At 40.6% G+C, this 23696-nt stretch overlaps 1 protein-coding gene across 1 annotated transcript; it reads right to left on the reverse strand.

Moving 5' to 3' along the window:
• Positions 1–3881: 3881 nt before the first annotated feature.
• On the reverse strand, positions 3882–21759 carry PDGFRL (platelet derived growth factor receptor like). Its single transcript, XM_082050410.1, has 6 exons — positions 21603–21759; positions 14989–15283; positions 7632–7783; positions 5944–6237; positions 5519–5658; positions 3882–4634 (listed from the first exon to the last, which is right to left on the reverse strand). The coding sequence occupies exons 1-6, from the start codon at positions 21655–21657 to the stop codon at positions 4446–4448; spliced, it is 1125 nt and encodes a 374-aa protein (XP_081906536.1). The 5' UTR covers positions 21658–21759; the 3' UTR covers positions 3882–4445.
• Between the last annotated feature and the right edge of the window lie 1937 nt (positions 21760–23696).

Here is a 23696-nt window from a genome sequence, read left to right on the forward strand (position 1 = left end):
TAGCTGGTGTGGCCACTTGTATCTGCTGAGTTTTCTGGTGTTTTCCAGTAGCCTGGGGACAGGAATCAAGGAGATGGACAGTGTTTAGGGAACTCAACTGGAGAACCACTTCAAGCCATTTTACACAAGACTTGAAAGGTCTTGGCTAGTAATAAGGAACACAGACATATAAACAAGACTGTTAACAGCGCTCATACAGTAAGTAAACTTGTAATAAACTTGTGATTGACTATTTCATCATTAAATTGACTTAACTTTCTGTAATGTAAAGCTAAGGGTGCCATTTCTATAGAATACTATACTTGCTTTTAATCCTCTTTAGGGCACTGTACATACCACCTGTTAGTGGTGTCAGTACTTAAAATGTTTTCTAGGGGTTTCAAGTTTAACTATGAAAATCCTCTGTGGGCTAAAACTTGGCATAAAGTATATCTTGGAATGTTCTGATTTTCTATGGTCAAAGAGATTTGATCACATGTATTTGAGCTGAATGCTTAAAAATAAATTTTTCATACTGATTGAAGGGGTTTTCTCCTGCTTGTATTAGTCAAATGTTCTTTAATCAACAAAGGAACATTCCTTCAAATACTGAAACCTCTTAGTACCTGCTCAGCACAGCAGAACACCAATAGTGAAGCTTCACTGCACAAATTATTAATGTTTAGCTAACCCTTAGAAAATTTTAACTATGCCCTTGCTCCTCTAATGTAGGTAGAAGTTACAGTGAGCTTGCTTGTGATTATTAGCACTTCAGTTTGAGTTGGCTGTTTAAAAAAAGAGAATGGAGATAAGATAACATTACAGAATTAGCAACAATAAAATACTTCAGTACAGCTGGCTTAATATGGGGACCTGGTGTGCATATGCCTAGGAAAGGCATCCTACAGGACTCATCTTATTAAAATGCTGATATTATTCAGACTGGGGTTTTTTTTGTGAGAAAAGCCACAGAGTTTAGGAATCTAACAGGTCATGTCACAAAAGCAGTTATGTAGCCAGTGGTAAGAATTTCATGTTAGTTGCAATGTTAGTGCCTCAAATAAAACATGCAAGAGGAGTGTATGCAAATGTTTGAATATCAAATATAGTGTATCCCTTCATATAACTGAGAAAGGGAAAGCTTTTCTAGGCTTACCAGTACAGAAAAGTACGTATGGTATAAAAAATACAGAGACTGTTAAATTGTTTGATAGCTCCCCCCTACCCATACAGGAGACTCTTTGCCTCTAAACTTCCTGCAAGTAGAATCTTTAATGCTCTTCACAGGAAGTGAAGAATCCTTGTATATGGAAATCAGACTACAGAAATACCTGTTCAGTGTTTGTCCTGTTGGTCTGAAAGACTAATTCTGTTTATCTGTAAGCACAGTTTCCATATTTTTCTGTTTGAGTATTAGTATTTCAAGCTGTAACTTAAATACCACATGTTAGCAAAGGCTTTGTTCAGTCAAGTTACTTTTACATATATTTTTGGTCATGTCTTTAGCATAAAGTTTCCTTCAGGAGAAGCTAAAAACTTGCTCACTGTAATTATATGTGAGAAGATCTAGTGCTACTCAAGCAATTAAACAGGTGATTTTCTTCACTCAACCTTAACCAGTAGCTCCAATTCTAACAATAAGCTTCAAAGGAAGTCACAGTGATGTTTGTATCTATACCAAACAGTATTTTGCAATTCAAACTTCACAACATGGTTCCCCTCCCTTCAATACTTTCTGTAAGGGTCTTTCTAGTAGTTGCTGTAAAATTTCAGGTGAATCATTTCCTTATGCTAACTGAAGACTTGAAGTTTCTCATTACAGACACCAAAGATACTTGTATGTAAACTGGTATTATGCAATTCATGCAGGAAATTCCTTCTAGACTGTAAGTAACCACTGTCTTTAAAACTGTCATTGCCTGACTGCCAGGAAATTGTTGAGGGCTGAGCTGGAGCTATCAGCTCAGCAGCTTGGAACAGTCATGAAGCAAATACCTTCTGTCCCTTGCTGCTGCCTTGCCTTAGCAGAGCGGTGACTGAGGTATGGAAATAGAAATAATACTGGCATATTTAGACAGATGATTTTGACAAATCACTTAAATTTCATTTCCCAGGTTTCATTCCGTTACCCTGTGTCACTGATTTACTGTAATTACACCAATGTAAAAACAGCTGTGCCTGCCCAGGAGGCTTTTAGTAAAATAAGAACTATGTAAAATATATAGTAAAAAAATTATAGTGTACAATGATGAGAATGATTTTGATGTTTGCAGGGAAAAAAAACAAAACAAGCCACCAAAAATTCCTTCTTAAAGGCACTGCTTCTGAAGTTATCATCAGTCTCAAGAACTGCATGTGATCAGTAGACATAACCATTACATCTGATGGACACTACTCCAGCAATGATGCAGCAATGGATTTACTTCATCTTTTCCTCTTCTGCCAAGGTTGTCATCAAGGAAGTGATGCTACCACATCAACTCCTGTGCTGCTGAACAAATCTGAGCAGGTGACACAATCTCCCACTTGCTTGATACTTTAAAGGAAATGGACTCCCAAATTAAAGGCTGAAACTTAAAAGTTGGCACTGCTGCTGTAGTTCAAAGGGAAATACACTGTTCTGATAAATGAAAATACTAAAAAGTAACAAAAACATTGCACATCCTCATGCAGAAGCTCAGGCCTTGTTAAAGTTACTTTAGTCAGACTTGAAGTCATGTCTGTAAATAAAACCCACCTCCTTTTGGTATTACCATGAGAGTTTGTAACACCTATTTAGTCACTTGGGTAACAGTGTAACATTTTTTTAGAGCTTTTAATAGTAATGAGCAAGAAGATTAACAAAGGGGACTACTTCTTAGCCTTCAAAGTTGGTCTTAATGCTTGGTATATTTAGGGTGTTATTTTGTAGCTACATTGTTTCCAGAGGCCAACAATACTACAGGTGTCTGGGGAGCATTTTCTGTGAAGCCTGTTTCACAAGACATGCACAGAGCCACTTCAGTCTTTACCATGGATATTTATCTTATCAGTTATATTACTTTACGTTCCTGCATGCTGAAGAAAACACTTTCAGCAAACTTCTTTACTGCTTTTGTTACCTGTGCTAATAACCAGGTTAATGAAATTATTGAGAAACTGCCATTTTTACATTACTACTTACTAGACACCACTACTCCAAACAGTACTGTACACATCTGCTCAAGGGTTTGAATCACCTGGAGCAAAGGGCTTTTACTTCAAGCCCATACCAGAAGAAAGCTTTACAAATTCTGGTCCAATAGGGGGTTCAGCCACACTGCAGCGTGCAAGCAAGGGACCGCTTCCTGCTTTACTTCCTCGTAAGCTCATGCTTTGTAAATAAACTGGCTTATATTAAGCCTTTTTTTGTTACACCACGGAGTTGATTTGTGTTGGCATTTCTAGCTTACAAGAATTCTATGCTTCAGCCTAGGAAGAAAAAACATTGCCAAAATGTCCAACAACATTGTTATCAAGTTCTTATCTTTTATCTGGAAAGTCTCTTTTCCTTGTGCTGGTAACTAACTAAGTTGAACTTGTTATTAACCTGAGAAAAAAATTCTGCAGTATAATTAAATATTAGAATAAGGTTACATTTTTTTCTTCTGTAAATGATACTGTATAAATAAATTCAAGTTTTACCCTAGCAAACACTTTGCTACATCATTTAGTAAACATAATACCCATACATCTATTGAGAAGTGAGCTCTAAGTAAGCTACGTATTATAAGGTTGGAAGAATCCAACAACATAAGGAAAATTTTCTGGACATGCTCTTTAGCACTGTAATATAGAGTTACTATTAATCTTCCCCAGGAGTAAGAATGTAATTTGTGCGTTTACATCTTTCTATGTATATGAAATGAACACACACACACACACTTATGTTTTTGTAATGTTCAGAAATTTAATTATTCTTGCAAAATAAGCACTTGCTGTTGGCTAATTCTGTAACAAGGTTTTGTTTTGCGGGGGCTTTTTTTGTGTTTTTGTTTGTTTGTTTGTTTTAAACACGTACAGTAATCTAAAATTGCACAGCACCAGAAGAGTTACACCTGCTTGGTGGGTTTTTGAGGATATTTAATATCCTCTCAGTTCTCACATATATAAAAAAGGCACAAACCATACAGCAGGTTAACCTTGTGAAAGAGTTTGAGGAAAGACACCACATGCAAAGGAAAGCCCAAGAGCACCTATTCCTGAAAATAATAAGCCCTATGCATGTTCAGGCTTAAACATTAATGCTTCATTGTAATTTTATTAACTCACAACTGATTACTGCTGGCAAGACAGAGCTTTGTTTTGGTCTGTCAAGCTAGTGCCTATGGAATGCATTAACATATGAAAAGAGACAGAGAAAGCTTCATTTAAACATTATTAAAGAAATTAAATGGATATCATGTCAAATACCATACAGTTCATTCTATGTCCAGCAGCCTCTCCTGTTAATTTAGTCCAACTTTAGTAGCTACTGTTGTTTCTCCTTGGAGGTTCTGAGCTATACAAATGTAGTTTCCAGCATCTCTGGCTTCAAAATCCTCAACAACAAGAACACTCTCTGAGATTCTCGTGGTGTGTCCACTTCCTCTGTTTATCAGTCTCCAGAAATTTTGGATAATCACAGGACTCTCAGCCTGTTAAAAAAAAAAAAAAGTCAACAACAAAACACCTATACAAGAAAATGTGATTCTACAAAGTGTATGTAGTACACCACCCTATCAAACCCTGAAGCAAGAGATCAGAGAGCAGGAGCTGCATCTGACTGAAGGTGTCTGGCAGTGGCAGCAATATTCCTGCATTAAATATTGATGTACCAATAAGTTATGACAAATAAGGATAATATAATGGCTCTTCCACTCTACTGTGTCTCTTTAGATTAGTGATGGGCAGCCAAAGTTCCACCTGGAGTATTGCAATGAACTCAGCTGCAGTTGGGTACATATCAAACAGGTGAGGTATGCTGGGGAGAGGTCAGGCTCAAAGTGCAGGGCTTTCAGCAAGTCTCAAAGAGGAAGGCTGCAGTGGCAGGAGTTAGTTGACTGAGCTTTACTTTGTTCTTTTCTTAACACAGAGAATAGCTTTAAAGGCAACTTCAAAGCCAAAATACAAACAGTGATGCTTAGAAAGATGCTTTTTAGATTTTGTTGCTGTTGTTATAATGAGCCTTTTTTTTTTTTTTTTCCCTTGTTCCATAAGAGAATTCTCTGATAGACTGTTTTATCAGGTCACATTCCCATCTCTGGAACAGAAACCTGAGAGAGGAGTGAGCTTTGCTGAGCTTGATTTTTGCTAACATGGGTAAAGCTCTCCAGCTTCATTCCCATTATATTTCTAGGCTCTCAGGGAAAGATGGGCTGAACTTCCAAAGGGATGTGCTGCCTCCTCCTGCCAGCACACCTCAGCTAGCAAAAGGCAGCCGTCACAGTCTGAAAGAATCTTTAAGTCTAGACACTGACTGGCATTTGAAGCATCACCTTCATCAAGAACAAACCGTTTTGCCAGGGCACACATCTCTTACCTCCTGCCCTGGGTACTGCCACCTGAAGTTCACATCCACATCTGGTTCCCCAAGGACGGTGCAGATCACCTGAACGCTGTCACCAACTTCTGCTCTATTGGGTGACGCTGCAATTGTGGTTGAGGGCGGGCCCTTGGGAACTGACAGAAAATTAGTTTCTAAAGTTAAAATATACTGATAAAACTTATAAGTCAATTTTTGCCTCAGTTTGCTTAGCGCAACAGGTAAGTGATGTACACCTGCAACTCTCCCCTCTACCCTGAGAAACTGCTGGAATTTAAACCTACAAACTTTATCACATATACTTTTGATCAAGGCTTTAAAACTATGATTACATTACCTATTTTATTTTTTTAAATTTGTTTTCTCAACAATGTCAGCAGAAGAAACGAGTCAGTGTAAACATATAGAAAACAGCACCTTACCTTCCACATACAGTAGGTGATACTTGATGGAAATCTGAGGTGCTCCCTGTGACTCTGCTTTGCAGTAGACGATACCTTTGTGATCAGAAGTAGGGTGCATATAGACAAAACCCTTCTTCACATCATAAATAATATCAGTTCCATCTGTTTCAATTTCTTCTGCAGGGAATTCCCTGTGTAGAGTTACTTTAGCTGAAGGAGTAGTAACACGGCATGGGATGACTGCAGGTTTATCTGGGTTCAGGTAGACAATCTCAAAATAACTGGGAGTAGGTACAAAAAGTTCCTCTTTATCTGCGCAGAAGGGTTGATAGAGTTAGAATAATATATACTTCTTGGTTTAACAGAAAGAACAGAATGTACATATGACAAGAGAAGATAGCTAAGAGCAACATTAAAAAACCCAAAGCTTTTTGCTTTAAATATGCACACACAGAAGAAAAAAAAAGGAGAAAAAAACGCCAAATCCTTTCTAACGTGTGACTATCTATTTAATCTATTTACACAGCTTGCATTAAAAACATGAAATCAGAAAGAAAAACAAAGTGCTCTTCACTTTGGAATTCCTTTTCAGCAAGTTTCCAAAAACTCATCTGGACCTAATTCTATTCACTTGCCCACTTTTAAAGGGTAATGCACATAAAAGCCCTACCACCACTGGTAAGATAAGCACTCCTAGAAAGAGATACTTTTGGGAGCTATAGCTTTTTTTATACATATTATTTTAGAGCAGTAAATCAAACATTTTGCCTAAGTAACTGAAATATTTAGTGTTTTTAGAATGACAGCTAAAGAGTATTTGCATATTTGGCATACTGCTTAGAAATATAAAGCTGAAATTCCTCTTTCTAACATGAGCATTTATTATATAACTTGGCTGAAAAGTTTATTCCAGCCTTTCTAAAGGAATGTATCTTCAGAACATAAAACACTTCCCATAAATGGTTTCTGCACGATCTCATTGAGCTCCAAAACATCTTAGCATTTTGTACTGAAATATTTGCTAGTCAAGAATGCTTTAGCTCTAACTGGGCAGCAAAGGTGGTTTTACCACTCAGGATGTTTTCCATGATAAGAACAAATTAACCATTTGATTTCAGCTCTCGTTGTACCAAGTTGCAGTAAAGCGTGCTTGGTTCCCTGCCATGACCCTGTCCATGCAGTGTCGGGGCTACAGTCAACCTTAAGCTCTGTGGGCCTGCACGTGTACTTCAGAGTGTTTTGCCTCTCAGCATGCTGTACAGACTCTTGGGAGAAATTGTGGCCTTACCAAGATCAATGAGGTCAAATTTTTAAGTCAGTGCAGGTAACTGGAGGAAGAGTCCACGTGGTCATCTGAATACTGTGACAATGAATCTTCTGCACAGATTTATTTATCCAGACACATTTTCAAAATTTGTTTAAAAATTGATTTTATAGAAGATCCTCAGAATGTGTGTTAGTATTTTCAAAGGTATTTGCTTTGCATTATGCTTTATTTTGCCTACACATTTAGCATAATCTATAGGGAGGACAGACATAAATCACACTAAAGTTTTTCTGCGCACCAGCACTGTCTTGCTTAACACCCACTAAAACAAGATGAAAATTGTGGAAGAAAAAGCTTGACAGTGAAATATCCAATGTGGCTTTATTCCTGTCTTACTAGCAAATAAGTTTCCATTAGTAATCCCCTTTGAGTTAATTACCTGTGAAAAAGATGTACGTTGAACCTGTTTTAGTCTCATCCTTCCTGCATTTGTTACCGTTGCACAGCTGAAGCCAGCAGCCATATTCACCCGTGTCTGCTGCAGTGGAGTTTGCAAGGATCAGCTGACTGTACCTGTCAAGCTGTTTTATACTGGGGAGAAGAAAAACAAAAGGCACAGACAAGCACAGGTGTATTTCCTCATACATTTCTGTCACCTCACTTCTACTTTGATTTTTTTTTTTTTTTTTTATTCCTGCTCTACAACCGGCCCATCCTTTGCCTTCAGAGCTATGTTGCAACTCTCCTTTTGCTCCAGAAAGACCTGCTCACATGACTAGTTTTATCAATTCCAATGACACACAAGCACTTGCAAGCTTTTGTCTTGTACATCATTCTTGGATTCCTTTCAGTCCCCATTTTGAAACTAGGCTGTGACTGCTATAGACAATGTGTTAATCTATATTTTGCCTCAGTTTGTCCATGTATATCCTGTATTTTCATGCTCAAGTCATCCTGCACACACCTCAGTCCTTTTTTTGATACCATTAACTGTAGCACTGCTTCAATAGTATAGAACAAAGATAATTCAGGAGTAGTAAAGAGTAGGTGTTTACTAGGAGTTTGATTTATGCCTGCTTTCACTCTGAGTGCTTTATCTTTAACATACCGGTCCAAGTTTCCACTTCAAACACCATCATAAAGAGCTTCTCTCTCAGCTTGGATTTGTTCTGCCAGTCAGTCATTTTGCGTCGCCTGCTCCTCTGCCCTCAACCACCTCACCGGCATCGTCTCACTGGACTTTGCTCGTCTCTCCTTGGCTCTTTCAGAACATGACCCTGAGAACTGCTGCAGGTGTACTGAGAGTGTCCTCATGTAACTTCAGCTTGTGAGATTATTTTAGACTTGATTTGCTTTTTTCACCTTCTCTTGAATTTCCCAGATACATTTCTCAGTGGACTGACATTTGTAAATGTGCAAATATTTATAAAGCGTAGATGCATACGTAGATACTGACAGTGTTACTAAGGGTTAAAGGTCCTATCTATGAAATTCAGCAGCTACATTCTCATCTTGTTCCTTTTTTATTTTAAGGTTTGCTTTCCTGGCTCTTTCTTGGAGACAGATGGTGTTATAGTTGGCAGTCTGCTCTGCTGCCTTTTGATGGATTGCAAAAGCAATGGTCCAACAGTACCAGTTTTGGGGAGCCCTGTCAGGACAGCTGCGTGCAGCAGTGCTGATGAACTGCGCTGCAGCTCTGACCCTTAAAAATGTTATTGTCAACCGCCTGCCTTTACGTGGTAGCACATCTAGAACACGAAGGTTTCCCACTTTCCTTTGCAAAACATTGAGAAGAAAGGTCATTTCTGTTGCAACCAAGCCAGGAAAAGTTTTTCCACTTTCAGGCATTTGACAAAAAACTTCTTTTCTGTGTTTCAAACGGGGTCTGGGCAAAGACACAGCTCACGTGAAGTCTGAACAGCTCTCATACTCTTATTCAACTGTTGGTTCTCTGAACACTTATTATCCTCCTATTATTTTTTTCTTTTTAATGTGGCACTTATTCTGCAAGGCAGATGACTGGCTGAATCATTTATTTCTGGGATTAGCATGCTTTGAAAAAGTTCTTATCCCATAAAACACCTTGTCACAGTGTAACAGTGCTACTATAGACATACCTGACTGTACTGTATGCTCTGAATGCTGTTTTGCTTACATCTCCATTGCAGGCAGAAGAGCTGCTTAAATAGAGACCGCTACTTACAGCTTACATGCACCTCCCAAAATCTCTGACTCCCTAGGTTTTCTGCTAGCAGGTTGCACTACTACCAGCAATCATAAGCAACAGTTCACATAACCCAACATTCAGCCTCCAGCCAAGGCCAGTAGCTTAGAACTGAAAACCATACCAAACACAGAACCCAAACAGGGTTAACTGAGAATTACCTGTTCCATCAAAGCCCTCAGACACCACTAGTCCGCTCATCCACCACGGAGCAGCTTTGAGGCCAGCCTGAGGAAACAGGCAAATCATGTTTCCTACTTGCTAATGCACTTGTCCTACCTGACCTCATCTGATTCCACTTTTTGAAATCCTGTAATTAAGGAGTAGTAGCATTGTCACTTTTAATATACACACTACCTTACCCTATCAATTATTTTGTTCTTTTTGATAAGAGAGATTCCTATTCGCGTAAGTGATCCTGTTGTGTTTCACACCCAACAGGAAGTCCAAAACATGTCCTACTCTGTATTACTTAGATTCACAGTTCACATTTCATAGGCTACATGACTACATCAGCATAAAAAGTTTTGCATGTATCCAGTACTAAATGTCAACATTACAGAGAAACCATTATGCCAGAACATTTTTGTCTCCAACCATTAATGCAGACACTGAACTATAACTCAAAATCCCAACAGACAGAAAAATAAGGTCAGAGTTAATTAGTTATTGTACAGCGTGTTCTACTTAACTGAGAACAAACTCTCCAGTAATCAATGGAAATAGCCTAGAGAGGTAGTCATCCACAGACATGCACTAACAAAACCTGGCAACTGAGAGTGAAAGTGTTGAAACTTGTGACATGACCATATTAAGCAGACAAAACAGGCCATATAAAGTAAATTATGAATGGTAAATCCCACATCTGACCAATATTTCCAGGATAACTTTTATTTCATTAGTATTTTAGATTCTGGGAAACCTGTCTCAGAAGCCAAAAATTTGCTGTGCTCTACATATCACAAAATAAAAATGTTGTATATACAAACATTTCAAGCCTGTTTAAAGGAACTAGAAATCTACTCCAAAATCTTAATCCACATGTTCATCTTAGTAAGCCTTAGTTATTTGAAGTTGAAAAGATCTTTGTCAGAATAATTATTACAAGTTTAGAAGCTAAAAACAGAGATAAAAAGATGGTGTACAGAGCATCACTCAAAGAGCACCTAGCAAACTCCTCTCAAGCAGCTGCATTCATATTGACAAAATAGAGCTTATCTCAAATACAAGCTCACTAGAAGAACAACATAACATCTTACTGTTTAACACAAGAAAAAATCCCTAGCTTTCAGACTTCAGAGCACATGGAACAAAATGAAATCCAGTTACACACACGAGCACAACCGATGCCCCACTAAGCCAGCGGGAGCCTACATTTGTTGTAAAGCAGTTTGGTCTTGCTCTCTACAACATACAATTTCCTCAGTACTTGTGAGAGTTGTCCTGCCCATGCACCCCCCTGCACACAGAGATGTGCATGTGATGCACATCCAGCTCTTTGCCCCAGCTTCTTCCACCGGAGCAGTTCCATTTCACATGAGTTTATTTATCAGATGAAGTTCTGTAATAAATACAGCCGGTCGTCGGGAGTGAGAGAACCATGCTTCAAGTCAGGCAGAGCAGAGACTATGTCAAGTCAGACTGCCCCCATTTAGAGAAGCTTTTTGCTATAAAGCATAAAAAAGGTGAAATGTGCAAGCAAGGTGGTATGTGTCCTTAACTCAGGACCCAAGTTTCCATGATTCTAGCTTTCTCCGTAGAGTTGCATTGCATGCTACAGTCTAAAGCAAAGTGCATCATTTCAGTGTGCACTGTTACCTGCTCCAGTTAGGACAGTGGAAAGATCATTTATGCTCTGAAACAAGAAACCAAAGTGTCCTCCTCCTGCTTTCACTCAGCATCTCTCCCTCCACTCATGACAATTTTTGCATATGTTAACAGCTACAGCCTTAGTAAAAACAAACTTGCTTGTACAGCAAGCAACAGTATTTTACGTACCAGGTTGTAAAGTAAACCTCCAGAGACTAACTCAAAGAAAGCACAGCCTCTGATACTACAGAAATGGCTTTTTGAATTATAATCTCTCCATTCTTAGAAAATCCACACTGTCCTCCAGGCTGTTGCATTCTCCTTACCACATGGGTGAGCTGAAAATGTGATAAGCATGGCATGGAGACAAAACATCTGGCTTTTATCCTTACTTCTTCTTGCAGCCACCCATAGGAAATACATTGTGTGGATGCTAAATTTAACTAGTTGCAAACAAAAATACCCTCTTCTCCCAGAACAACAGACAGGAAACCAAACACAGAGAGCAGGCACCTTTGGTGTCAGCTCCTGCCCTGGACCTCTCATGTTGACAAACCCTCTGACCAACTGAGCTACAAACATCCTCACTGCTCTGAACCTTAAGGTCACTTCTGGCTCCTGTAACTGCAATTCCATCAGACGCCAGGGTGCTTAAAACCTCCTCTTGAAGCTGCAAGAGTCAGAGGATGTTAGCACTTCCCAGGAGATGCAAAACACCTTATTTACTGTTAAAATTCCCAGAGCCACTGCATCTGTACATCCCTCCTGTTGTTTAAAGAAAAAAACAGGAATTGGATGCCTGAGCATCCATTGCTGTAGAGACCTAAAAAAGAACAAAAGAATGGCAGCCATTGTTCCCCAGCAATTGCATGGACCTCTTCACCATTGCCCCTTCTCCTCACTGACCCTCCGGGCCTGGCAACCCCACATACATACATATACACATACATATGTATACATACACATACATATATATCTAGCTGATTAAACATGTTTTTGCTGTAGTTTATTTGCTAATAATTTTTTCTGATTTTCCCTCCTTTGCCCTATTTTCAGCATTTTTGTTTTAAAATAATTAGTGTAATATATTCATAATTTTTTTAAATTTGCCTATTGTAGCTGGTGCTTGCTGCATGGTCTTTACTATGCCGTGAGGAAGATCTAAGCTCCTCTTGAAAGGTTATAACATTTTTAATAACCTTTTCTGCCGCCAATTCACTTACAAACACTACCAACGGAGCTAACTAAATAACACACTATCTTTATGATATTTCCAGTTAAAGTCAATCAAAGCTTTCTAAAACCATGAAATATACATTTCATATTTTACATTCTGTAAAGCAACTTTGTTTCATAAGCATCTATTAGCACTACAGCAAAGATCTGGAGATTACCAAAGTCACACTAAAACTGTGTTAAAAATACAACTGCACAAGATTTTCTGGTCAGTGTCTCCATAAATTACTACTATTCTGTGACTTCAAGTGTGCTACTAATCTACTTTTTCAAGTTTTCCAGTTAATTATAGGATCTTCTGCTTACATTTAAAATTGTTGAGTCAGTCTAACTCAGCCTTACTGCTTCAATAACTTATTTCAAAACAATTGTTCTAAAGCAAAGATCATAATATTTCAATATAGACCCTTAAATATAAGCCTAACATACTTCTGAAAGAAAATATCCACCCAGCCAAAATGCTTTACAGCATTTATTTTGTGTGACGTTATTAACTTTTGTTATATGGTTAAAATATTACAAATACTGTGAACTTGAGTGAGACTAGAAAGGTTAATTGCTGAGGCAACAGAATTCCAAGCTGCTTCAAACTACAAAATACCAAACTACACAATTGGGAAACGCATATATTGTTTTTCCCAAAACTACCTTAAATTCTTGTATATTGTCCCATGTGCATCACTAGAAAAGTACTTAATTTTGCAAGAGAGGAACAGACAGTCAAACAGTGAAAGAACATTCAGATTCCTCTCGAAAAACTGTCAACACTTGCCTTGCCTTCTTCAATGTCAGACGCTAATACTCAGATAACAGAACCTGGAGGTCTACAGGACCAAATCATGCCAGCAACCTATTTGCAAATGCACAAAACATAGGATACACTTGAAAATGACAAATGACACTCCCTGTCGATACTACTTTGCAAGTTCAGCTTTGATTTGCTGGAAGGCCAGATCTGTATTGCAGCTGATAAACGCCACCTACTGGAATAAATCCAGATAAAACATTATTTCTTGCAAAAGAAAAAGCAGTAGTTGTTTAAATCGGTCACAAGATCTTTTAAGAGAGGTTGTTGCAATAAGTTCTCAGCAGAAATAGGCTTGTTGCTGTAACTGACTATGAAAGAGGCCCTGCACTAGCTACAGAGGTTTATTCAACCACTGCAGTCTTGAACTCCTCAGCTGGCATGGGACAAGCAAATAAACACTTGGAGAAGAACTGGCTCACAAATTTCAGGAGGATTTGCTAAAGATCACAGTGCACAACTGCCAATCTTCAACACACCTCTTTGAAAAGGGATACAGAAAGGTGAAGAATACATCTGAAAAATTAATTAGGTGGGAGTGATTTGAAGGTAGCATCATACCTGTAAATAAGTGAAATGGATCACGAAGATTCAGATTATCTGAGTTATTTACATAGAGTGTACACACTTGTATTTCATTTAGGAACAAAAGTGCAATAGGAGTTGATATCTTTGCTCATTCTTCTGTGTTTCTGTCACGTAACAATCCAAGAAAAGGTACTTACAGCTTTTTCTTAGGGCATCATTCACAGTGCTCCACAGTCTCCTCACTACTTGTCTTCATAGACAACATAAATCTCTATAAAACAGCCAGTGAAAACAGACACTACTAATGGCAAAAAATGCCTGTGGAAGACATCCTTAAGCTCCTCATGTGCCACTCCTCTTTCAAATCCAGAACTAAATTACTACATTTCATCTACATTTTGCTACATGTACTATTCCCAAAAAATTGGGAAGGCAAAAAAAAAATTTACGGGTTTTCAGAGAATGACATTTAGAGCAACAGGACGCCTCTGGTTAGGCACAGAAAGGGAGAGTCCTCAGTCACTCTTCCTGCTCTATTTATGCGATTTCCTTAAAGATGTCACTAGATGAAAGAAAATGCCTTCCTAAACCCAAGGTGACTATCCTCAGCCACACCACAAATCCTGCAACTCCCTTTTGCACACAAATGTAGCTTTGACTGAAAAACTAAAGACTACGCTTACTCGCTCCTTAGCATGGCTGTTGATGTAGCTCTTTTCTAGTTAAGAGATGTGGGTTTGAGCCTCTTCAGGAAATTAATCTTAGTGTATCAGGTGGTAATTACATTAGCAACCAGTAGAGCCCACCAGGAGGTCTCTGTAGAGCAACAGAATTGGTAGTGAGTACCTGACATCCACACTAACCAGCCGGGAGAGTTTTACGTCAGTCTAACTGTAATATGGTTCCCTGTTAGTGTCTGGAGCACCCTGGTGTCCCACTGGACCACATCTTCTATTTTAGACTCATCTGAAGGAAATCCAGTTTATATGCTACAAGACTATTCCACAGGGCAGTAATTGGTGACAAATGAAAGATGCTTATCCTTTTTTGCTGACATTAGAAACCACTAGATGCAACATCTTGAATGTAAAAATGTAAACAAACAAAAAACAATGGTATTGAAAGTGGTAGGAAAAAAAGCGGTCTGGATCTTTTTTTGCCTCAAAAAAAGAAAAAAAAAGAAAAATAGCTTACCTGAGTCTGGAGTCTTTAAAGGTATCTAAGTATGAAGGATAGTTCCAAGTAACATTACTCCCCTTGCAGCGCAGCTCTATGCTTTGTCCTGCAGGCAGGCTTAAAGTGGTAGCCAGTTTCTGGAAACGACCTTTATCCATCACCTGTGTCAGTATGGACTGGGACTTCAAAGAAGAGTCAGCAGATTCTCTCTCCTTCATTTTGGGTGTTTTGGGTTTTACTTTTTTGTTAACAGGCTTAATTTTGTTTTCACCAGGTTCTTTTGAATGCTTACTCTTAGCAGGCTGCCCAATAACTAGGAAGATAAAGAAGGCAACGTTACTGATTAGAAAAAGGTTATGTAATCTTTTTGCAAAACAGCCCTTATTATCACAGAGAATAACTGAAGTTTTCTTCTTCCTATAAAGGATTCACAAAAATGAATAAGAATTAATTTCATAAGTTTTTGAAGTCTATGGCATGACCCATTTTCCTGGTGAAAAAGGAAAAAAGAGAGAGCTTTCAACATGTGGAAAATCTATACTTATAGTTCACATAAACAGACAAATATGTAAGGTATGAGAATTCTATAAATGGGAAGGGAAAGAAATACAGCATTTCTGTCCCCAGCTACTTTTGTCATTTCTGCCTCATGTCATTGCCATTTAGTATGCAATGCTACCCAAGTTCTCCCCTTCCACAAGGATGTCACATACCCATCAATTCTGCACATCCTTCTCACACACCATGTCACCGTAAGAGACACACAAAGAAAAACTGGCAAGTGTGGAACTTCGTGGCAATTATAATATGCTGTTAGTGATGCCGTTTTCTTCTTTTACAGTAACTACTGTGAAAATACAAAGGGCACTTAAGTCACTTGAAAGTAGTATTTAATCCATCACTTCTCTGTAACAGCCATTTATCTTGACAGTCCAGATGAAAACAGAACCTTATTTAGAGGCAAATGGTAAGAGGGTAAGATTTTATAGTTTCTGGAAGGGAGAGTGAAATAAATATTCATAGTTCTTCCAGTTTTTCTTCACATCTGTGATGCCACTGGCCATGCAAAATTGGCAAAAAGGCGGAATGATAATAACAAGGGAGAATTTGAGAGAAGTGATTGCTGCCTTCCACGGAAGACCACAAAGTAGGGTTTTTCTAGTTACTCCTAGAACATCAGCCAAGTGAGTGACACTGTGCATATATCACAGGGGCAAGCAGTTGGTGCAGGAGAACTTTTTCCTTCCATTTCATTAGAAATGCTACAGTGGGTCAGGCCAAACGTCTACCTACCCAGCACCTTCACGCTGACACCACCCAGTGTCAGATGTCAACCAGGGAACACAGCAACCATCTCTGCTCCTTTGATACTAGTGTCCTGCCTTCCAAGATCCTTTAGCTCAAAGGATCAGTGAACCACAGTTACCGCTGTTTTATTGCATTGAGTGGATTCTTCCCTCATCAGTTCATCTGGTCAATTTTCTATACAACACAAACTATACATAACACAAAAACTAGGAGGCATCTAATATTTAAGTGAATAAATATTCATTGTTTCTGCCACAACTTTTTCTGTGTCTCTTGTACTTTTAGAGAACCTAAGTGTCCTTTAAACATATCCTTTCCAGACTGGTGAGTCCTACCCTATTTAACAGCTCCTTGTAAAGTACGCACATCTTACAACAGTTTAGTTACATCATGTTTGGGTAATGGATAGAAGATGAAAGCAGACTGTACACCAGGTTCAAGATATGGTCAAATCGCTCTTGTACCTATTAGTGGCATCTTCTTGCCTGTCTAAGTAGCTTGTTACTTTTCAATAATGCAATACTAGGAGCGGACTTTCTCTAGAATAATCAAGCGTAACTGAGAGACCACTTTCCTTAATAGGAATTATTGGTTAGAACTTCCTAAGTATAAACCCATCAATGTGTTTGCAAAGTTAGAATCATTTGTGTTCCTTTGCACCTACCAACATAAAGTTTCAAGTCCTATTTTCACTGCCTAGTCTTTCAAAATGGAGAGATCCTTCTGCAACTCTTTACTGTCAGTTTTCTCTTGTTTCAGCAGATTTCAAATTATGCTGAAAAGCACACACCTTACAAGACTGCTGTGAAATTCAACTGGATAAAAACAATTCCAGATTATAAAAACTGAAAACTCATTCCTACTCCTTGTTTTCTATTAGTTATTACTGCCTTAAGAGATCTTCCCTTGCCTCACAGCACCTTGGCCCCTATGGAGTCCTTAACAACAGGCATAACAAAAGCCTTTGGGAATCCAAGTACAACAACCAACTCATCCATGCCACATTATAAAGTCCTCAAGAGAACTTCAGCAGATCTGCAAAACAAAACACACTTCTGAAAGCAAAGGAGAGGCGGGGGGGAAAACAATAGCCAAAAAAAAGGCAACAATACAAAACCATACTGACTCTTCTGTAATTCATGCCTATTTATTAATGAGTTCAATTTACAGAATACATAGATCTTGCTTTCTGCCTGTACCTCCCTCAAAAATCTTACAATACTTGTATATTTCTGTTTCCCTCAAAAGGAGTAGTTCTGTGATACGTTATGCACCTGAGTCAAGGTTTTAACAATTTCGCATTCAAATGCCTTTTAAGTCTTAGGTCTATATCATCAAATCATGGCACTTTAACACTATTCATTTTGCTGATTTTTTCTAAAGCCATTTCTTTTGGCATATCAATGAGACATGTTCTCTAATGATTCTCCCCATAAAGATTCTGTCTCAGAACCTGCTATTACAGTGCTCAGTAGGACACTGCACTCGAAGTTTCTGATTTGCTTATCATGTCACCATTTACCTCCCTAAGCACCTCCATAGTGAACATGGGAGCACACAAATAATTAAGTTTTTGATTTAAGTTCTACTTTCTGTAGGTGTTCTTTCTTATCCCCTGTGTCTATCAGCCTTACAAAGTTTGCTGCCATCTCTCCCTGTCCTACGTCAGCACAACAGACGAAGAAAAGGATTTATGGCTGGTTTTATCCCTTTTGCAAGCTGTTTCTCTTTTTGTCTGCCTTACTCTGTTTTTTATATTTAACCCATATGCGAGTTAAATATACAAGGCTCATGAGATGAGCCTCCTCATCTCATGTAATTCCCCTTTCCAAAATCAAATGCACCAGTCATTTCTTTGGCTTTCATTATTCCTGCAAGAATATTAAAACTACAGTCTGGCTGTTCTAAAGTAACATCTGAATCCAATTACCCGAGCACTGCTCCAGGTCAAGTCAAGAACTGCAGCTTTTCTCAGGGGTTCCCTGAGTAGCGGCTCTAAGAAGTCATCATTTGTGGCATCTAAACAATTGCACTCGGGGTCAAACCCCAACATGTGTGATCCAGCCTGTGTAAGGGTAAGCAATTCTTCTTTCAGCTTTTCTATCCAGTTCTCGCTACCCCTCTGATTTTCCTTAACAGAGCGGTCATTGCCGCCATCCTGTTGGGCGGTCCATAACCAGGCTGGTTGTTCTCTGCAAGGCTGGTACTTCAGTCCTAATGACTTTTACTGACAAAACCCACCAGTGCCCAGATTTGACACTAAAGCTTTCCTCAATCCTGACACTTGTTCAAGGGCACACGGTTCTTAAAACCTCACCCCAAGGAATTGCATCATCCCAGACTGTGTGCTCTTCCACACTTGACACTCTGCCTTTAAGAAAATGTTAAAGACTTCCCTATGAAAGCTTTTCAATTTTAAGTGCCAGAAGCCTGGTTTTGATTTTCTCTAGATGAAGTTCTTCCTCTCTGTACAAGCTCCCTCTGGTCCACGTTTCTGTAGTTCCCAGTGAGTCTGAACACTGCCCTCCTATGCCACACTGCCAGGTACACACTGAGACTGTCTGACCTTGTATTTCCCTGCAGGTGACAGCAGGGGCATTTCAAGAAACACCATCAGAGAAGCTTTTATCTTCCAACACAGAAAACCCAGTTTTACCTCTCTGATGCACCTCTCTGAGAGGTGAGTTTCCTAGCAAGCCATGACCACACTGCTCCCCAGCGCACCCTCTAGGTCTGTCCAAGTGTCTACTGAGGCCACCTCGCAATCCTGCCTTCTCTCATGGCTGAATCAAGTATCTGTATGCCCAATAACTAAATTAACTGGTACAGTAATCTGTCACCCAAAGATAAAGAGGACACACAATCAAATCCCCCCCAGGAACACAGAACCCACCACACCTATTTCCCCATTTCCTTATCCAAACTGCAAGACCTTCCCAAGGAAGGGAACAAACTCAACTAGTCCATTTATGCAAGTATAGCAATATGCCATGTTTGGGATTTTTCACCATCTCACTAGATTTATGCACAAAGCTCTCGTCGTTTTAATGCACCAATAGCACTTCTTATTAAAAACAAACAAACAACCATAAAAACAAACAAACACACACTTAGTTGAAAAATATCCATTGAGAAAAACCCTCCTTTCCACCTCTAATCAGCTCTAATGGCAGTTCTAAGATGCACTGTACTCAGTTCATCCAACAGTACATTCAAGGTCCCTACTAACTCAACATGCCAAAGTAGGAGACTATGCTTCGATACATCACAAAAATACAAAACGCAGCACTTTCACTCCTGGCTCACAGTATTTGTCTCATCCTGTCTTTTAATGTTTGTCCCTTGTTCTTGCAGATGTTACACACACAACAATCCTCACATGAGTATTAATCACATAATGCTAAAAAGCATTCAGTTTTGACTTGAGACATCACCTATATCTACATACACATTCCTCTGGTTTCACAGCTGCACAGGAAGGTCCCTGATCTTCTTCAAGTGTCCATCTAGAGAAATTCAGAAGCAGAGAGTGAGTAAAGTCTCGCACACAGACACGGGAATTGCATGTGTTCACTGTCTGCCACATGTGCCCATCCCATGAGGCAGACCCCACACTACAACTTGGCAAAAGCATAGACCTTTAAAAACCCTCATTAACAACGATGAATTCTTCCTTAAAAAAAAAAAAAAAAAAAAAAAAAAAAAAAAAAAGAAGCTTGAGGTTACCATCAAAAATTCTTCACCACGAGGACTCAGACGAGAGGAAAGAGTCTTTGTGATCACAACTAATGTAACAAAACAGGTTGGACACATCTCTATTCGTGGTACTTCAAATGAAAAGTTAATCATCCAAACACTCATTAGACAATACAGGGACACACACCAACACTCATGCAGACATTCTGCAGGGACATATTTCACTGTTCATAAACTAATAAGAGTTAAATTAGGAAGGCTATTTTGAAATCACAATGTCTACATTAGGACTTACACCTCTAGCTTTAGACAAGGAACTGTCATTAAATATGCCAGGACAGTTTCTCCCATAGCTAAGCTTCTGGATGACCTAGTGCGAAGCACTCCATCAAACCTTGGTATAAAGTAGACAAACTAAGAAAAAAGTTGGCCTGGAAAATTTTTCGCCCAAGTAACAACTAGTTTCTGATTATGTGTTTTTATTGTCTATTTCTCAAACAGAAAACACTTTTCTTGATCTGGTAGCGTACACCCACAGACCAGATCTTTCAGCAGATGTCCACATGTCCTCTCCCACACCACACTGGTCCAGAGTGCAATTTCTTTGCTTATAGTCACAAGTTGGGATGGGAAGGATTCCTGAAAGGCCCTTCCTGCCCCTGTTCAGTTGCTCAGAGCTTTGCCTGGCTGAGCTCCAACCATCCTAAAGGCTGGAGACTTTACAGCCTCCCCTGACTTTTTATTTTCTGTGCTTAACACTTCTGAGGGTGAAAGATTTTTAATGTTCTTACATTAATTTTTTCCTCATGATCTCCTGGGCAGCTTACGGTAGCTGCATCTTTGCCTTTCAGTGCACACCTCAGAGCCAGCCTCCCATGTTTCTGCAAACCCTTCCACGGGCCACACCGGCCTTGTTCCCCAAGCCCTTCTGCGGTGAAAAACAACAGAATTATTTTGTTTCTTCTGAAGGTTTAGTAAGTTTATTCACGTGAGTGGAAAAGTTTCTCTTTTGCTAAAAGTCTATGTAAATCAAAGACTGGTTACGAATGTCCATTCCCAGTCAAAAAATTGACTCTTCTCCCACTAAGGCTCCATCACAACCTGAAACTGAATATAAGTAAAGTTTGGCCCTCTCTACAAACGAACAAGAGTGCCCTATTTTTTTTTTTAATCCTAGCACCCCGTCCAGCACTGATCTCCCTCGGGGTGCAGCACGGAGATTTAAGCACGGACTTAACCGTCGAGCCTAACGGGAGACAGCGGCGGCGGCCGCCGCACACGCCTCTCCCCGAACCCCCCCGCACGTACCCACACCACACTTTGGGTCTCCGGCGGACAGGCTCGGCGCCTCGCTGGCCGCAGACCGGGAGAGCAAGCCGCCTTCCCTCCGCCTCTGCCCAGCACGACGGGCGCCCCGCCACCGCCGCCCCCGAGATGGCTCCCGCCTGCCCCGGGGCTGCCATGGCGGGGGGCAGCGAGGGGCGGCCGCAGGCACCCGCTGCGGCTTCGCGGGGCAGGGGCGGCCGCGCTGAGGGCGGGGGAGGCGGCCCAGCCGTGAGGAAAGCCTGAGGCGGCTCGCAAAGCGGGGAAACCCGGCGGGGCAGAGGGCGGCGGGGGTCGCGGCTCACCGTGCGGCAGCATTTCCTGCAGCAGCAGCAGGCTGAGGAGCACCCAGAGCCGCATGGCGGGAGCGGCCGGGACGCTGGTCTGAGGCGGGACAGGAGCGGCGACGGCGGCGGGAGGCGACCCCGCGGCGCCTCAGCGAGCGGCGGGGGAGGGGAGGAGTCGGCCGGGGCTCCCTGCCCGGGAGGCTGCTCAGGGACCGCTGCTGCCGCCACTCGCGCTCCCTCGCTGGGGCAGGGGGGACCGCTGCGCCCACAGGCGGGCCCTGTGGAGACAACTCGCCGCGGGCCGACCCTGCCTGTCAAGGCACCTGCTGCCGCGCTTCACCGCTCGCATGGTGAAGGCTTCAGCCCCTAGGCTCCAGCCTCAACCTCTCCCTCTACGGTCAGGGCTCTGTCTCCCTCTCCGCAGCTCCTCGGTTGAGGACGGTGACCAGGTCGCCCTGGCCATCGCTGGTCCAGCACACTCACCAGAAATCCGTGTTCAGACCAGGAACAGAGCTGTCTGCATCCCCAACAATCCCAACACCTGTGGAAGTTTACTGCTTGAATTAGCTTGTCAGCAACAGCTGTTCTTTGCCTTATCTCGCTTTGTGCAGGTGCAAGCTCTTGGTTGCCTTTGGTAGCCAGATCTGAAGAGAGGGGCAGAGTGTGTGAGCTGTACAGGTGATTTGATAGATAGATAGATAGACAGACAGACAGATAGATGGATGATGTCAGGCACGCATCAGTGTTGGCCTAGCACAGCAAAAGCACATCTTTAAGTCAAACTATTGCTCTCATTCCAGCCTGCCACAGCAAGGAGATTTCCAAAAGCCTGCTCAGGAAAAGCTACCTCACAGTGGAAAAATAGAGGCAGTATCTGTGTGTTGCTACTCGGGGCTCCATGTTCCATGACACAGTCTTCATGTGTGATTGATGCATGTGCGAAGCACATTGAGAAGGTGCAGGTATCTCTTCACTGCTAAGAGATGAACATGGTAAACTTGATGTTTGCTGCGTGTATGTTTGTGGCCACACTGAGCTGTCAAAAGCCATTTCCTTGGAGGAGAAGGGAGAGGAAAATATGACTGGAGGGGCCACAAAGGTAGATGGCAGGGCAAGGTGAAGACACTGAACTGGGAGAAGGAAAAATAATGGCAGTCACAGGTAGACCCCATTGTAGACAGGACCACAGTTCAGTGTGAATCAGGATAAATGGGGAAATGGTGTCCCTGGCCACAGCTCCAGGACCGGAGTAGATGTGAGAACAGAGCACTTACAGATCTTAAAGGAAGTCTAGGTTTCATCTGCATCCATTAAATATGTATATATATAGGGATATACCTAACACTCCCTTGCCCACGTAAGTAGGTACACAGTGAAGGTAGGTACGCAGTGAAGCCACCAGTAGGGCCCTGGTGTGGAGTAAGATGATGAAATTTCATCACCTTTTTTTCATTCTACAGCCTTATCACAATTCTGCCTAGAACTTCCAAGGGGCTTTGTGCAGTGACCTGAGTGTACATTAGCATGTCCTAAACATTTTGTCCATTACCTGTAACAGATTAAGAAAAATGGTATTTTTGTTGCTACAGGGTATTTTAAAAGTCTAAGATTATTTCCCCTTTAAACAGTTAGAATACGACCAAGTATTATGTTCTGAAAAGGTTGTCAGTCTTTGTTTTAAAGGAAATGAGTCTCAGAGATAACTCAGAAAATATGTGTAATATAAACTACAATTTTGCACTGGAAATACTCACAGCCCCTCCTTATGAAGCATGTTGTTTGAAAACTGCCAGTTGCAATTCTTATGGGCCTTCCTAGGTCAAACTTCCCTCTTCATACACAAGGTAGGTCAATGATCTAATGGTGACTGAGCTCCAAATATTAGTATATTTTGGAAAATATTGTAATAGCACTTGGAAATAACACCCAAACTGCATTAATTTTAAGACATATTGAAGATGACATATAACTTTTTCCCATATAGATATACAACAAGGAAAGAGATTTTATGAATTTTAAGCTTCCTAGTTTTAAATAGATACTAATGAAGAACTAGTTACATTTATAGTCATCAGAAGAGCTAATGTAAACCTACATGTAATAACCCCAGTT

The sequence above is a fragment of the Streptopelia decaocto genome (genome assembly GCF_964273445.1).
Source record: "Streptopelia decaocto genome assembly, chromosome: 4".
In the NCBI taxonomy this organism is placed as follows: domain Eukaryota; kingdom Metazoa; phylum Chordata; class Aves; order Columbiformes; family Columbidae; genus Streptopelia; species Streptopelia decaocto.